We start from the raw sequence: 16,108 nt of genomic DNA, 5'->3' as shown, positions 1-16,108 counted from the left end.
GGCGCGCGCCCGCCGCCGCCACGCCCGACGGCCATTGGCGCGTCTCACGGTCGCCTCGGATTGGCTATTTTGGGTCAAATAAGCGGTTCCCGGGCCGCGCTTCCGCCGACAGCGAAAGGGCCGCTGGGGAAGCCGGAAGGGCGCGCAGGCGCGCGCTCCCCAACGCCTCGGACGTTCGGAGGGCGGCGGTGCGCGCCCGGAGGCCTGGGGGCGGGGCCTGGGCCAGAGGGCGGGGAGCGCGCGTCATGGGGGCGGGGCCTGAGCCAGAGGGCGGGGAGTGCACTCCTGGGGCGGGGCCTGAGCCGGAGGGTGGGGAGCGCGCGTCATGGGGGCGGGGACTGAGCCGGAGGGCGGGGAGCGCGCCCGGAGGCCTGGGGGCGGGGCCTGGGCCAGAGGGCGGGGAGTGCGCGTCATAGGGGCGGGGCCTGAGCCGGAGGGCGGGGAGTGCACTCCTGGGGCGGGGCCTGAGCCGGAGGGCGGGGTGTGCGCGTCATGGGGGCGGGGACTGAGCCGGAGGGCGGGGAGTGCACTCCTGGGGCGGGGCCTGGGCCAGAGGGCGGGGAGTGCGCGTCATGAGGCGGGGTCTGAGCCGGAGGGGCGGGGCCTGGTGTGGAGATGGCCGCTGTCTGTGCGGGTTAGCATGCGGCACCTTACTCTAGCCTCCGACCCGGCCCTGTGGGCCTCCATGCCGTGTCCACGCTCTGAGCTGCGCCTGGACCTGGTCCTGGCGTCTGGACAGTCCTTCCGGTGAGTAGCTGCAGCTGGGAGGCCCACCCCGGGACCCCCGCCCCCACCCCCGCGCAGTGCAGGGTGCACAGGTGAGCCTGCGGTGCCGCGAGCCTCAGCAGGAGAGCCGCACTCTCTGCGCTTAAAATCAGCTTTGAACCTGCAGCGGCGGCAGGAGGCGGGGCAGGCGGGGCTCCCGAGTGCTAGGGCCGTGCTGCCCTTGGGAGCCCACAGGTGGAGAGAGCAAAGCCCCGCACACTGGAGTGGCGTGCTGGCCGGCCGCGTGTGGACCCTGACGCAGACGGAGGAGCGCCTCTGCTGCACTGTGTACCGAGGGCCCCAGGGCCGGGCGGCCAGGCCCACGCCGCGGGAGCTGGACGCCGTGCGCGCCTACTTCCAGCTGGACGTCAGCCTGGCGCAGCTGTACAGCCGCTGGAGTTCCGTGGACTCCCACTTCCGAGAGGTGGCCCAGAGATTCCAGGGTGGGTACGAGGGCCTGGGGCTCTGGGCGCGGGTCTTGCGTACTGACTCGGTTACTGCCTTGGGACTCACTTTGGCAGTCTGCGAAATGGAGTTCACGCCTGCATCATGGGATTCCATGAGCAAGTGAGGAGCCAACACACGTGCAGCAGTTGAGAGAGAGCACAGCGCATCGTTATCCTGCCGACCGTCCCGGGGGCGGGCGGATGCTGTCGACCCTGGTGTGGGGCTGGTGTTGTGGGGCCGTGCGTTACAACATCCCCTGTGGGCACCCGCTGGAGCCCCAGCTGCTCCACTCCCCACCCAGCTCCCAGCTCACGCGCTTGGGCAACCAGCACACGAGGCTGCAGTTACTGGGCCCCTGCCGCCCCCGTGGGAGACCCGGGTGGAGTTCTTGGCTTTGGCCTAGCCTACTCACCATCACTGCAGCCATCTGGGAAGTGATGGAAGATCTCTCTCTCTCTGTCTCTCCCTCGCTCTCTAACTCTGCCTTTCAAATAAAGAGCATAAATCTAAACAAAAAAGTCCTAGTGGTGTGAGCTGGGGCAGGTGACTTCCCTCACTCTGTTAATATCCGCAGCGCACCTGCTGTGTGGGGCACAGCCGCAGGCGCAGCAGGTGCAGATCCTGCCCCGTGGTGCCTAGGTCGTGGGTAAACCTGGCGTGAGAGGTCCGGTGTTGCTTTCTCTAACAGTGCTGTTCTTCAGGCCCCTGGGATCCCCTGGGGCCCAAGACCTGATGTGAGGGTGGGAGGGGCTGCAGCCGGCAGCAGGTACTTCCCCCGCACCCTGCCTCTGCTCCCAGGTGTGCGGCTGCTGCGACAGGACCCCGTCGAATGCCTGTTCTCCTTCATCTGCTCCTCCAACAACAACATCACACGCATCGCTGGCATGGTGGAGCGGCTGTGCCAGGCCTTCGGGCCCCAGCTCACCCGGCTTGACGACGTCACCTACCATGGCTTCCCCAGCCTGCAAGCTCTGGCCGGTAAGGAGGTGCTCCCCTCCCCTGGCCCTCCGTCAGTTCCCTCGCCCCTGGTCATCACCTACCCCAAAGCTGCCCCCATCCAGAACCACCCGGCCTGGCCCGCCCCAGTCACACACCCCATCCGTACCCATCCCGGAAGTGCCGGCGCCTCACTTGTGTGCTGCGGTGCACGGGAGTTTGGGGTTAGGAGCGTGTGCTCCGGAGACAGACTGGGCCTCAGTACTAACTCTTGCTGGGCACAATACTTAGCACCTTTGTGCTTGAGTTGCTTCGCTAATGACTTGGGATAACAGTAGCACCGAGGCCTATCCGTTGTCATGGGGGCAGAATAAGGGAGCACAAATACCACGCCTTGCAGTGCTCAGCACACGGGAAGCGTGCAGAAGCCCCACCCCCCCTCTCGTCCTCTCGCCACGTGCGTTCCCCACAGCAGCCCGGGGAGGCAGGTGGAGCGGCGGCCGTGCGGCGAGGTGCTGTCGGGGCTTGAGCCTCAGCTCCCGGCTTAGACCTCAGAGAATGTGTTCACGTCTCAGAGCTGCTCTCATTTATAGAATGGGAACAGCAGTGTCTACCTAACGGGCTGGGGATGAATCAAGTTGTCGTGGGGCTGCGAGGTGTCACGGCTGAGAGCACAGCCCTCGGCGTCCAGACCTGCGGCAGGTCCATCCTTTTTTTTTTTTTTTTGAGATTTATTTATTTGAGAGGCAGAGTTACAAAAAGTAGAGGCAGAAGCAGAGAGAGAAAGAGGGAGGGAGGGAGGGAGGGAGGGAGGTCTTCCAACTGCTGGTTCACTCCCCAGGTGGCTGCAATGGCCAGAGTTGTGCCAAGCTGAAGCCAGGAGCCAGGAGCTTCTTCCGGGTCTCCCATGCGGGTGCAGGGGCCCAACACTTGGGCCACCTTCTACTGCTTTCCCAGGCCACAGCAGAGAGCTGGGTCAGAAGTGGAGCAGCCGGGACTTGAACCGGCGCCCATATGGGATGCTGGCACTGCAGGCAGTGGCTTTACCCGCTACGCCACAGCACTGGCACTGCAGGTCCTTTCGAGAGCAGGTTCCTTCGCCTCTCTTGAGCCCTCTTCTCCCCCATCAGCAGCCAGGCACAGAAGCCGGCCCTGCTGTTACTGTGCTGTTTTTCAGATCACGGGTGGGAAAGCTGCTTGGAAAGGGCGAGGAACTCGGGTGGGCAGCCCCTCCAGGACAGCATCCTCAGTCCCCGTCCAGTGCCCGGCAGGGAGGAGGCACTGGGGTCGCCTGGCAGGACCCGAGCTTTAGCCTGTGCTGTGCACCTGCGAGTGTCTGCTGTCTCCGAGAGGCAGCGAGGTGGAGGGGAACTTACGCAGAGCATTCCTGTGGGTAGCGGGCACACACACCAGGCTGAGCCCTGCTCTCCTGCCCACTGCCTGCAGGGCCGGAGGTCGAGGCTCGCCTCAGGAAGCTGGGCCTGGGGTACCGGGCCCGCTACGTGAGTGCCAGCGCCCGAGCCATCCTGGAAGAGCAGGGCGGGCTGGCCTGGCTGCAGCGACTGCGGGAGGTCCCCTATGAGGAAGCCCACAAGGCCCTCTGTGCCCTGCCCGGGGTGGGCACCAAGGTGAGGCTCGGGAGCTGGGAGCTGGGGGAGGCTGGGCTTCTGGGGGCAGAACAGGAGGAGAAAGGATGTAAGCAGATGTTGTATTAGGAAAAATCCTGCAGAAAAAAGTATAAAGGACCTTGCTTTGAACGGATTTCTAGAAAGTCCACTTGCTCAAGTGCTTCTGTATGCTGCTATACTCATATATGTGCAGAAATTTCCAGAAGGAATTGCAAGAAAACTAATAGTGTTTGGGAAAATATTTCCACTTTTCATTTTGTTCTTCTTTTTTTAAGATTTATTTATTATTTATTTGAAAGACAACGTTATAGAGAGGCCGAGGTAGAAAGAGAGGTCTTCGATCTGCTTGTTCATTCCCAAGATGGCTGCAGTGGCCAGAGCTGAGCTGATCCAAAGCCAGGAGCCAGGAGCCAGGAGCCAGGAGCTGCTTCCAGGTCTCCCATATGAGTGTAGGGGCCCAAGGACTTGGGCCATCTTCTACTGCTTTCCCAGGCCACAGCAGAGCTGGATCAGAAGTGGAGCAGCCGGGACCCGAACCGGTGCCCATATGGGATGCTGGCACTACAGGCGGAGGCTTTACCCGCTGTGCCACAGCGCCGGCCCTGTCTTTTTGTTTTGTTTTGTTTTAAAGATTTATGTATTTATTTGAAAGACAAAGTTACAGAGAGGCAGAGACAGAGAGAAAGAGGTCTTCCAACCGCTGGTTCACTCTCCAAATGGCTGCAATGGCTGGAGCTGGGCTGATCTGATGCCAGGAGCCAGGAGCTTCTTCTGGGTCTCCCATGTGGGAGCAGGGTCCCAAAAACTTGGGCCATCTTCTACTGCTTTCCCAGGCCATAGCAGAGAACTGGATCAGGAGTGGAGCAGCCGGGATTTGAACCAGCGCCCACATGGGATGCCAGCACTACAGGCGGCGGCTTTACCTGCTACACCACAGCGCTGGCCCTGGTTGCTTGTATGTCAGAAGTTGTGTTTTTTTTTTTTTTTTTAATAGAGAATGTTACAGATTGAGCAGAGTAGGGGGCTTGCAGTCGGCCGGGTCCTGCCACTGCCCCCAGCAGCACACTCTGTCCTTCCAGGTAGCCGACTGCATCTGTCTGATGGCCCTGGACAAGCCGCAGGCGGTGCCCGTGGACGTCCACGTGTGGCAGATCGCCCGGCGTGACTACCACTGGCAGCCCACCGCATCCCAGGCCAGGGGCCCCAGCCCCCAGGCCAACAGGGAGCTGGGTGAGCAGAGGGAGTGGCGTGTGGGGCTGGCCCGGGCAACCTCTTCCCCCTTGCCCCTCAAACCCGCTCTGTGCGATGGGGGAAGGAGGCGCCTGCTCACCGATTCTGTCCTTGTCATTCAGGGGACTTTTTCCGGAGCCTGTGGGGACCCTATGCAGGCTGGGCCCAGGCGGTGAGTGAGCGACGGTTCCTTCTCCTCCCGCTCCCCACACTGTCACCCGCCCCTCAGCCCTGACCCCAGCGCACCCTCCTCCTCCCCTCAGGTACTGTTCAGTGCTGACTTGCGCCAGCCCCACCGTGCCCGGGAGCCGCCACCTAAGCGCAGAAAGGACAGCGAAGGGCCCCAAGGCTAGGTGGGGGCCCAGATGCAGGGGTCCCTCCCTGTGGCTCTGCACTCCCCACGCCCTCAGGCCTGCAACTACCTCAGGGCCAGGAGCCCCCAGACCAGCAGTCAGCCGGCACTGCCGGGCCGCATGGAGCCCCCAGACCAGCAGTCAGCTGGCACGGCCGGGCCGCATGGAGCCCCCAGACCAGCGGTCAGCCGGCACGGCCAGGCCGCACGGAGCCCCCAGACCGGCAGTCAGCCGGCACGGCCAGGCCGCACGGAGCCCCCAGACCGGCAGTCAGCCGGCACGGCCAGGCTGCACGGAGCCCCCAGACCAGCGGTCAGCTGGCACGGCCAGGCTGCACGGAGCCCCCAGACCAGCGGTCAGCTGGCACGGCCAGGCTGCCCCAGTGCCACGTGCAGAGACGGAGCTGGCTGTGGTTTTATCTTCTTCCCTTTATTACAAGAAGGAACAATAAAATAGAAACATTTGTATGGAAAACAGAGGATGGCAGCGACGGGGTGAGGGGGTGGGGCAGGGTAGCTCCCCCATGCAGGCTGCCACCACCCCTCCCGGGCAGGCGTTCCGGGCCCTAGAGTTGCGGGGGCAGCGCGGGGGACAGTTCCGGGCCCGGCTCCATGCAGCAGTCCCGACAGCAGCAGCCAGCCCCTGGGCCTGTGGGGACAGAGGACGGGGCTGGCTGATGAGCGTGCCCCCGCTCCAGCCCGGCCGCCCACGCCCTGCCCCAGAGCCCGGTCCTCACCCCCCGCGGCCGGCGTCAGCAGCTCCCCGTGGCTGGCCGTCTGTCCCTGCCCCTCCTGGCTGGTGCCCAGCTGCAGCTTCCGCATGTGCCGCACCACGGCCGTGGCGTTGAAGGCTTGCTGTGGGGGGAGGCGAGAGGGAGGCGCGCGCATTCGGTGGCTGCCGTCGGGGCGTGGCTGCCAGCTCCTGCAGGCTTTGTTCGGTTCTACCCGTCACGTGGTGTGTTTACCTGCACGGGTACCACCAACCTCTCCTACGAGGTGCACATACGTAAACGGGCCTCTGGGATGAGTTCACATGCGTACGTGAGAGCAGGCCCTGCGTGGCACCGTGTCAGGCTCCGTCTGAGCCCTGTCTCTGGTGACACAGGCATTCTTACACAGAACTCTTTGCAGAAAGGACTATTAGTAGGATTTTCCAAAGAGGAAACCGAGGGGCAGGCAGGTTAAGTAGCTCGCTGTGCGTGTGTGTGCGTGTGTGTTGGGTGTGTTCATGTGATGTGGGTGTATTATGTGCTGGAAGTGTGTATGTGTGTATGTTGGGGTGGTTGTGTGCATATGTTGGCTGTGCATGTGTGTTGGCTGTGCGTGTGTGTTGGCTGTGCATGTGTGTGTTGGGTGTGTGTTGGTGTGTGTGTGTATGTTGGGTGTGTGTGCATGTGTTGGGTTTGCATGTTTGTGTGTTGAGTGTGTGTTGTGTGTGTCGTGTGCGTGTGTTGGGGGTGTGTGTTGGGTGTGCATTGTGGGGGGTGTATGTGTGTATGTTGGGGGGTAGGTGTGTGCATATATTGGGTGTGCATGTTTGTGTGTTTGGGGTGTTGTGTTGGGTGTGTGTGGGTGGGTGTGTTGTGTGTGTTGGGGTGCGTGTGGTGTGTGTTGGGAGTGCGTGTGGTGTGTGTGTATGTTGGGGTGCATGTGTTGTGTGTGTGTTGGGTGTGTGTATGTTCTGCGTGTGTGTGTGTTGGGGGTGCGTGGGGTGTGTGTGTGTTGGGGTGCATTGTGTGTGTGTGTTGGGTGTGTGTGTGTGTTGGGTGTGTGTGTGTTGGTGCGTGTGTTGGTTTGGGCATGTGTGTTGGTTTGGGTGTGTGTATTGGGTGTGTGTGTGTGTGTGTGTGTTGGATGTGTATCACTGCCTACTCAGCACTCTTCACTTTACTATCCCACAGCCGTGGTGTGTTGGGTGTGTGTTGGGTATGTATCACTGCCTACTCAGCACGCCCACCTTACTATCCCACAGCCATGGTGTGTTGGGTGTGTGTGTGTGTTGGGTGTGCATGTGTGTTAGGGGTGTGTGTGTTGTGCATGTGTGTGTATATTGGTGTGTGTTGGGAGTGCATGTGTTGGGTGTGTGTTGGGTGTGCATGTGTGTGTGTTGGGGGTGTGTTGGGGGTGTGTGTGTGTTTGTGTGTGTGTTGGGTGTGTGTGGTGTGTGTGTGTGTTGGGGGTGTGTGTGTGTTGTGTTGGGTGTGCATTGTGGGGAGCAACTCGGACTATACTGTTACTGGAATTAAGACTTATTCTATGCATCTGCTCTCCCACAATATGGCGCTGGGAGAGAAGAAAACAGCTTCTACACAGCTGCCTCCAGTTCAGCCAATGAACTGTAGGACTTGCTCCTGATTGGAGGAGAGCAGCGTGCTCGGCGTGTGGGCAGCCGAGTTGGGATTGGCAGAGGAGGACTATAAAGGAGGAGAGAGACGGCATGCACCGGGAACATCTAAGGGGACCATCTAAGGGGAACACCTGTGCAGCCCCCGAGAGAGCCGGCCGGCGGTGTGCCGCTCCCCTGCGGAAGTGGGGAATGTGGCAGGGGGAACCGCCCTTCCACGGAGGTGGAGGGACGGTAGCCAACCCGGGAAGAACCAGCAGCAAACCCGGGGAGGGCCGAGCAGACAAAAGAACAGCGCAGGGTCCTGTGTCGTTCCTCCACGAAGAGGGGGAGCGACAGTGCATGTGTGTGTGTTGGTGTGTGTTGGGGTGCGTGTGTGTGTATTGGTGTGTGTGGGTGTGCGTGTGTGTATTGATGTGTATGTGTGTGTGTTGGGGGTGTGTGTGTTATGTGTGTGTGTTGGGTGTTTGTGTGTGTATTGGGTGTTTGTGTGTATTGGTGTGTGTGTGTGGTGTGTGTGTGTTGGGTGTGCATGTGTGTGTATTGGTGTGTGTTGGGGGTGTGTGTGTGTTGTGTTGGGTGTGCATGTGTGTGTATTGGTGTGTGTGGGTGTGCGTGTGTGTATTGATGTGTATGTGTGTTGGGGGTGTGTGTGTTATGTGTGTGTGTTGGGTGTTTGTGTATTGGGTGTTTGTATTGGTGTGTGTGTGGTGTGTGTGTGTGTTGGGGTGCGTGTGTGTGTTGGGGGTGTGTGTGTGTTGGCTGTGCGTCACTGCCTACTCAGCACGCCCACGTTGCTACCCCGCAGCCACGTTCCTGCCCCGGGCTTCCTCTCAGTGGCAGCCCCACCGTCCACCCCGTCCCCACCAGCACCCGCGGCGTCCAGCCCACATCACGTTGTGTCAGCTCCGCGTCCCCAGTGCCTGCAGGGCCAGCCACTGCCCCCTGCTGCCGTGGCTGCACCTCCGCCCCGGCCTCCCCCATCTCCCTCTGCGCCCGAGACCCTTAGATCCCTGCCCCCGGCATCCCGCCCCGGCTGCTCAAGTCCTCTTGACCACTCCGTTCCACTGGCTGAGCCCTGCACCTCTCCGAACGGCCCCCTCTGCGCCAGCTCCCCGCGCCTCTGACACTGTCCCCTTGGCCCTGCTGCCGTCCACCCCTGAGGGTCTCCTGCAGAGCTGTGGGCTCTGGAACGGAGTCCGTGTCCGAGTGCTTGTTGGGGGAACGCAGGGCCCTTCTGCAGGTGTCTCCGAACTTGCTGTGTGCTCGCTCACGGGTGCCGGGTGCTGTGCCAGCTGAGCCTGGGTGGGGGTGGGGAGGCGTCCGAAGCCAGGAGGAGGGACTGGGGCTCACCTTCCACTTGCTCTTGGCGAAGTTCTTCTTGATCTGCTCGCTGACCGACTGGTGGATGTTCTTATCCAGAGCTGTGTCGCCCGCAATCCTAGGGCAGGGGAGTGGAAGGGCTGCCTGGGAGGGCGGAGACGGGCCTGGGGCCCCCCAGCCTGGGGCCTGCGGGGGTGCTCACCACGGGTGCTGCAAGGCCTGCTCACAGGTGAACCGCTTCTCGGGATCCTTCTCCATCAAGTGCCGGATGAAGTCTTTGGCTGAACCCCCAGGACAGAAACAAAAGAGCGTGGCAGTGCCTGCCGAGCGGCCCAAGGTCACGCCTGCTCCTGGGGCCTGGCCCGGCAGAGGGCCCAGGCCTGTCGCCGTGCCCCCAGGCTGCTGTGTCCCAGTGATGAGGGTTCGCAGACTTACTAGGGGCACACAGCATTCCCGGAGTGGGGACTGCGTGTCGGGGAGTCTTAGGCATTGGGAAGGCAGTAGGAGGGAGGTGTCTCAGAAATACTGTTTGAAGACTAAGTGTCCAGGGCTTTCTCACACTGGGGCCAAGCAGAGGGAGGCACCGGGCTGGGTGGCTGGGTGCTCAGTGTGGGGCAGGAGAACCTGCCGGAGGCGCTGCGGGCGGGGCCCAGAATACCAGAGTCAGAGATGTCGTCCCAGTAAGGAGAGTCAAACTCGTACTCGGCCTTCAAAATCTGCTCAAAGAGTTTGGCATCGTTCTCGTCGTAGAAGGGGGGGTAGCCGCAGAGCCTGGGCAGGGAGAAACTCACCCTCATTTCCACGTCCGGTGCACGTGGGCTCCAGGGCAGTCCCGGCGGCCAGCTGGCACCCACAGGACGGAGGCTGCCCCTCTCTGCCTGCCTGGCTCCTGTCCCGCTGCGCTGGCCTTGCTGTTACTGGGGCTGCTCATCCTGCCGTCCTCAAGCCCCTCCCACCCTCGCCTGCCCCGCCTCCTGGCCTGCTCCCCACTCCTGCTGGGTTTCTCTCAGCATTTTCCGACCTGATCCTCCTTGTCTGACAGACTGCATTGACTTCACTGTCTGTCTCCCTGAGGACAGGCCCTGAGTCTGGTGGGGTCTCTGCTATATCCCAGTGGTTGGCAATGCCTGCAACATAGTATCTTTTGAACAAAGTCATATTAGTCGTGACCCCGCAGGTTTCCTAGGGGTGGGAGCAGGGAACAGCAGAGGGAGGAAGACGGAAGGCAGGGAGAGGACGAGTCCGGAGCCCAGCCCCCACTTACAGGATGTAGGCAATGACCCCAATGGACCAGCAGTCCACGGCCTTGCTGTAGGGCTTCTGAGCTAGAACCTCGGGGGCTGCGGAGGGAAGGGGGCGACGTGAGGCACCTCGCCCGCAGCCCTCGGCCGCTCCCTCACTTGGCCGCCGCCCCAGCCCAGGGCCCTCCGCACCCACGTATCCAGGGGTCCCGCAGGCCGTGGACAGCACACTGCCCGGGTCCTCCATCTTGGAGAGGCCGAAGTCAGAGATCATGATCTTGGAATCCTCGTCCAGGCTGTAGTACAGCAGGTTCTCTGGCTTGAGGGGCAGAAGGGTGGAGAGCAGAGGGGCTCAGAGCTACCTAGAAGGTGCTACAGCCTGCCTCCCCCAGGGCCCTCCGAGGAACACTGGGCCCGCCTCCCCCCCAAAAAAAAAGCCACGGGGGCTCCTTCGCTGCCATCTCAGCTGCAGGCATAATGAGAAACGCAAGGACGTCCTCAAGGAAGCCAGAGTTCAACGAAGGACCAGGACCACAGCGGTGTTGGATGGGACATTTCTGAAGCCTCCAGCTGTGTTTGCAAATCCCTGAAGAAGTCCTTGTTTGAGCACCTACTGTGTGCCAGGCCCTGGGTTCGTGTTTACTGATTTCCTCACCACATCCCTGCTGGCCCATTTCACAGGTGAGGAAAACTGATGCCTTGAAAAGCAAAGCGACTTGCCCAAGAACCCAGTTAGGGTCCGGCAGTGAGGGCTGTGTAAAGGCCCCAGCCCGAGAGCCCCCCGGGCCCCACCTTGAGGTCCCGGTGTACGATGCCCAGGTCGTGCAGGTATTTGACTGCATCCAGCACCTGGAAGATGAGGCGGCTGGCGTCCCGCTCCGTGTAGAAGCCTTTCTCCACGATGCGGTCAAACAGCTCCCCGCCCGACACCCTGCAGTGCCGACAGGGCAGTCTGGCCAAGTTGGTGGGCTGGGAGGGGGGAGGGGGCCAGGGGTGGGGCCACTCACAGCTGCATGACGAGGTAGAGGTGGCCTCCGCTCTCGTAGATGTCATCCAGGGCTACAATGTTGGGGTGCTTGATCCTGAAAGGAGAAAGAAGGCGGCTTCCCATGGCCTGCAGAGCTGCTCGGGCCAAAGGCCACGTGTGGGCCCCAGAGGAAGAGGCTGCTTCCCCAGGATACCTTCTGACTTCTGAGTGGGCACGGCCAAGGGTGGACACTGGCCTCTGGCTGCAAGTCCTGCCTCCACCACCTCTCTGTGCGTGCCCACCTTGCCTGGTGGCACCCGCCCTCAGGGGCTTCCCAGTGCTTTCTGGGTTCCCGTGGGGTCGGGGTGAAGGCCCCGTGAGAGGTAGGCGAGGTGGCCAGCACGCTGCCTGCCACACACTCAGAGCACTCAATAAACAATCCGGCAGTGGTGACAGGCCCAGAGGAGGACCGGCTCTGCCGCAGACCTGCTGTGTGGCTTTCAGAAAGCCTTTGGCCTCTCTGGGCCTCGTCCCCGCCACGCTCGCCCTGACAACAGAAATGAGCCTCTCTTTGTTGCCCAGGGTGGTAGGGAAGCTCAGGGGGAGAGACTGCAAGCCAGCAGCTCCTGACATTTCCCAGAGAGAGTGAGAAATTTCCCATCTGCACAGTGGGTGCTGGGTTCGGGCAGGGTCTCAGCCGTCAGGTATTTTAAACTTGCTCGGTGGCTTCCATGTGTGTGCAGGCGTCATGGGATTGAGGTAAGGCCACAGGTAGCAGCCGCTCAGATATGAGGGTTCTGGCCGGGTGCAGAGAAGGGCCCCGGCAAGGCACTCTGGCATTAGAGTGACATCCGTCACATTTGCTGCCGGGAGCTCAAGATTCAAGATAAAAGAGCCCCCTACAGCCCGGCCAGCTGGAGGTTATTACTCCCGTTTCATGAATGAGCGATGGGCGGCGCCAAGGTGCCCGGGAGCTGTCCACAGCAGGGGAAGGGCGGCGTGGGCGGGGTCAGCCCGGGCGGGCACCGGCTCGGGCGCACGCACTTGTGCAGGACTGCGATCTCGTTCTCCATGCTGCCCTCCTTGCCCTCCAGAGCCTTCTTGGCGATGCACTTGATGGCCACCAGCTTCTGCGTCCTCTTATCCTCGGCCAGGATGACCTCCGAGAAGGCTCCCCTGCCGGGAGAGAGGATTTGCCAGGTGAGGAACTGGATCCCAGCTTCCCTCCACCTCCTAGGAGTTAAGGGGTCACCTCCGGACCAAGGAGGTGGGATACGCCTCCCGCAATCCAGCTCCTGCAGCGCCAGCTCCAGGCCTGGTCACACCCAGGTGTATCCCCTAGTCACAGTAACTGACCAGATGATGCAAACCAGGTAACTAGCTCCCTGGGGAAGAGGTGCTTTTTCCTGCTGAGCTGTTAAGATGTAAGCCTGGAGCTCATCTTTGCACCCCCTGGGGAAAGCCTGCTGGAGAATGAAGGCGAGGCAAAGAAAATAGGGCCCGAGAAGTGGCCAGAGGCAGTTGCTGTTAATATCGTGGGCCCCTAGATCCAGCCATGCCTGACGTCGACCCCTGAGGGTTTTGGGTATGTGCACGGTGGATGTCTCCTGCTGAAGCCAGCTCGAGTCATGGCTCATTTAACTCCCTCCGGAATTTAAGGAGCCACTGGCATCACCTGGGGACTTTCTAGACCCGCAGACCCTCAGGCCTCACCTACATTACTCAGAATCTGCGTCTCAGCAAATCCTCAGGTGACCTGTGTGCTCCCTCCTGGGGTTAAGTAGCAGAAGTGTGGACACCTTAGGAGCAAAGTCACTTACGCTCAAGTGCACTGGTGAAGGAGGCTTTCCTGCATTTGTTCCGCATCTCCTTGCTTTCCCCGGGAGAACAGGAAAGCATCTCTCGTGATGAGAGGCCATCGGGGTAATCAGTGACTCTGACAGCCTGCCCACACTGCAGCCAGGATGACTCCTGAACTGCGGACTGGCCGGAGGTCTGCATCGCCTGCGCGTGGCCGTGGGCTAACATCCGGCTCTCGCCTGCTCCCCTCCTCTCTGTTTCCTAACGGCCTCTGGTCCCCTTACCGCTTTCCACACCTACCTGCCTCTGGGCCTTTGCTTATGCTATCTATTGCTTCTGCCTGAAGTGCCCTTCCTCCTCCCTGACACGTGCGTGCCTACCCATCTTTCAGTCTGCAGCCCCAGTGGCCCCTGCTCCAAGGAGTCTTCCCCGGGAGGAAGCCGCAGCCCTCTCTGGCTTCCCCTGGAACCCAGCATAGAGCCCTTCTCATTTCCTGTGGGGCTGGGTCTGACTCCCTGTCGTGTCTGGGATCAACTCGAGGGGCAGAGACCAGGTTATTACCGAGTTCTTTCTGGATTCCCCACACCACCAGCAGAGCCAGCCCCAAGTCCAGGCCAGGACACCCAGCTCTTAGCAGGAAGCCGGCTGTACTGCCTCCTTCCTTCTGCCTAGCAGGGAATCCATCGCTGTGGCAAAGGCAGCTCCTGCCCCACCCACTGGCAGCCAGGAGGGAAAAGCTGTGGCCAGTCTGGGGCCCAGCGAGGTCGCTGACCACAGTCCCTGGGCTGGAGGCAACAGGAAGTGTTGACCAAGTGCCCAGAGGAAGCCCCACGCTGGACTCAGCCTCCTCCAGGTACCCAGGCCCAGGAGTGAGGATGCTCCCAGCTCCGCCCCGCTCCGAGATAGTCACTCCCCTTCCTGCCCCCAGACTCACGTGCCCAGAACATCGCGGAAGTCGTAAATGTCCCTAATGTCCTCCGCCTGCTTCCAGCTGGAGCCGTCCACTGCCCCCGGCATGGCCCACTGCCCCCCAGCCACAGCCAGGGCTCCTGGGAAAAGGAATGGGGGGAGGGGATCAGAGGGGCCCAGCCTTCTGCCTGGGAACCTTTGCCCACACCGTTCAGCCATTCAACCTGCGTTCATTGACTCCTTGATCCATTCACTTGACAAAACCATTCAGTGTTCACTCACTTCCGATTGGCTCATTCAGCAAATCCTCATGCCTAGAGAAACGTCTCTCATGGTGGCAGCAAAATGCTTCCACAGACTCCTGCGTCCCCTCGTTCAGGTATTCCAGCTCAGGTTCCAGTCTCTCAGTGCCCTCTGCAAAGCCAGCACCTAAAACCTCAGGGCAGCTGACACAAGTTCAATGCCTAGAGGATGCCCCTGTCTGCAGAACCAGCAACAGCCTGGCCCCACCCTGGGGACTGCTGGGGTGTCTCCTCTCCCTCCTCCTCCTCCTCCCCACCCTGGCCTCCCGAAAATCAGGTTTCTGGCAGCCTAGGCTTCCAGCAATATCTCAGCCACGTTTTTAAATAGCTCCTGCTGCCCTGTTACCATGGCAACAACAGCCACAGCTGGAGCTCCCCAGGCCTCTGCTGCCCACTCCACATCTGGGTCCCAGCAGCCTGAGAAATGGCCCTACCCAGTCTGCCCCCTCCTGGCTGGCTCTGTCCGGCCCAGACCCAGCCTGCCGTCTCACCGGGCAGGAGAGGGCGGGAGCCTTCATCAGAGGGGAGTGGGAGGCCATGCTGAGAAATGGGCTGAGTTCAGAGTTGCCCAGATGACACCCAGGAGGGGTACGGGGGGAGGGGCTCCAGCTAAACATGCTGGGGGCTCAGTTGGTGGAGGGGATTGAGCCATGGGGTGCATTGGGAGAACAGGGTCTCCGGCCCACACAGGAAGAAGCCCACACAGGGCTGATGTGAACTGTAGCCTCGGGGCGGGCACTTTCCTTGTCCTCTCCCCGACCAGGAGAGAGAAGTGGGGCCACCCAGCCTGCTTCCCCTGGCGCGAGACTCCTGCCTGGGATGGGACCTTGCTCCCAGGGGCACCTGGTCACCCATCCCAGGGCCAGAAACTTCCAGGAAAGACATCTGGACGGTAGCTCTGGGGGCAGAGCCAGCCCGGGGGACCCTCCCAGCTCTCGGGCATCCCTGCACCAGACACCCCAAGTGGCAAGGCCTGCCGCTCCCGGGATCCAGCACGCTTTGTGTCTGCAGCCGCACAGGGTCATCCACAGCACACATGTGCACACACACACCCTCCCCAGGCACCCTTCCAGCTGGACACCTGCCTGTCCAGCCACACTGCCCTCTTGCAGACCCCACAGCAGCCGGACTCCCCCACACACCCCAGGCATCCCATATTCACTCCTGCTCTACACCCTGTGCGCCACTGCCCTGGCTCCCAGAAGCTCCCGCTCTCCGGTCACACGGAACTCCGGCTGCCCTCGGCCCCCATGAGACGCCGCCACCCCCGGCCCGGACTCACTGTCCTCGGGGCCAGACCCCAGCACACGCAGCGGCCGGCCGCTTGCCCGCGACGGCAACCCCACCCACTGGGAACCCTTGCAGTCCGCGCGCGCTGCAGCCTCAGGCTTGCTCCGCGGGCCCCCCTCCTCCCTCCAGACGACCGCGCCCTCCCGCCCTCGGCCCGGCCGCCGCCGTTCCCGCGGTTGCGACCTGGTCTGCCTGGCACCTGCGGAGGTGAGGACGGAGGCCCAGTGCTGTCCACCGGCGGCCAGCTCGCTGGCCCCGGCCCCGCTCCCGCTCCGGGCCGAGGGTCCCCAGCGCAGTGGCAGGCACGGGTGGCCCCGCGATACCTGCGGCTGCCCCGCCGCGGGGCTGGCTGCGAGGCCCGAGGTGCTGGAGCGAGCTCCGGCCGCCGTTCGCTGCCGCCGCCCGCTCTCTCCTGGGGCTCGGAGCGCGGCCGGTTCCCTGCGCCCGCCCGCCCGCCCGCGGCTCTGATGTCAACGGAGGAGGAGCCTGCGGCCCATGGACGCGCGCCTGGCGCCGGGCGCCGCTCGCGCCGGGGAGGGGCGCGGCTGCGGGACCCCAAGCTAAAGGCTCCCCG

The 16,108-nt window shown here is 62.2% G+C and overlaps 2 protein-coding genes and 1 long non-coding RNA gene across 9 annotated transcripts in view; 2 read left to right on the top strand and 1 right to left on the bottom strand.

The window, feature by feature from the left end:
- The first annotated feature begins 575 nt into the window (after positions 1–575).
- Positions 576–5,833, top strand: OGG1 (8-oxoguanine DNA glycosylase). 2 transcript variants are annotated; one of them, XM_051829628.2, is made up of 7 exons: positions 578–747; positions 961–1,208; positions 2,011–2,190; positions 3,595–3,776; positions 4,856–5,006; positions 5,129–5,178; positions 5,270–5,833. In XM_051829628.2, exons 1-7 carry the CDS (start codon positions 641–643, stop codon positions 5,357–5,359), a joined length of 1,008 nt encoding a protein of 335 aa, XP_051685588.1. In that variant the 5' UTR covers positions 578–640; the 3' UTR covers positions 5,360–5,833. The 2 variants fall into 2 exon arrangements, with proteins under 2 accessions (XP_069907260.1, XP_051685588.1); XM_070051159.1 differs by lacking the exons at positions 4,856–5,006; positions 5,270–5,833 and having other exon boundaries at positions 576–747; positions 5,129–5,182.
- On the bottom strand, positions 5,768–16,021 carry CAMK1 (calcium/calmodulin dependent protein kinase I). Of its 5 annotated transcripts, XM_051829624.2 has the most exons (14): positions 15,858–16,021; positions 14,225–14,356; positions 13,968–14,082; positions 12,278–12,409; positions 11,274–11,348; positions 11,059–11,197; positions 10,459–10,585; positions 10,290–10,365; positions 10,047–10,166; positions 9,684–9,796; positions 9,228–9,306; positions 9,056–9,143; positions 6,096–6,213; positions 5,768–6,007 (listed from the first exon to the last, which is right to left on the bottom strand). In XM_051829624.2, the coding sequence occupies exons 3-14, from the start codon at positions 14,048–14,050 to the stop codon at positions 5,925–5,927; spliced, it is 1,233 nt and encodes a 410-aa protein (XP_051685584.1). In that variant the 5' UTR covers positions 14,051–14,082; positions 14,225–14,356; positions 15,858–16,021; the 3' UTR covers positions 5,768–5,924. The 5 variants fall into 5 exon arrangements, with proteins under 5 accessions (XP_051685584.1, XP_051685586.1, XP_051685587.1 ...); XM_051829626.2 differs by lacking the exon at positions 14,225–14,356; XM_051829627.2 differs by lacking the exons at positions 14,225–14,356; positions 15,858–16,021 and adding an exon at positions 15,718–15,848.
- A 6-nt stretch (positions 16,022–16,027) lies between these two features.
- LOC108175785 (uncharacterized) overlaps positions 16,028–16,108 on the top strand; it is a 15,579-nt gene continuing 15,498 nt past the window's right edge. Inside the window, exon 1 of one of the 2 annotated variants that reach the window (XR_011379668.1) lies at positions 16,028–16,108. This exon is cut by the window's right edge and continues 159 nt beyond it. This is a non-coding gene — a long non-coding RNA (uncharacterized lncRNA). The other variant, XR_007912805.2, reaches the window with a different exon arrangement.

Source organism: Oryctolagus cuniculus, chromosome 10, assembly GCF_964237555.1.
Source record: "Oryctolagus cuniculus chromosome 10, mOryCun1.1, whole genome shotgun sequence".
In the NCBI taxonomy this organism is placed as follows: domain Eukaryota; kingdom Metazoa; phylum Chordata; class Mammalia; order Lagomorpha; family Leporidae; genus Oryctolagus; species Oryctolagus cuniculus.
This window is presented reverse-complemented; position numbering and strand designations above follow the sequence as displayed.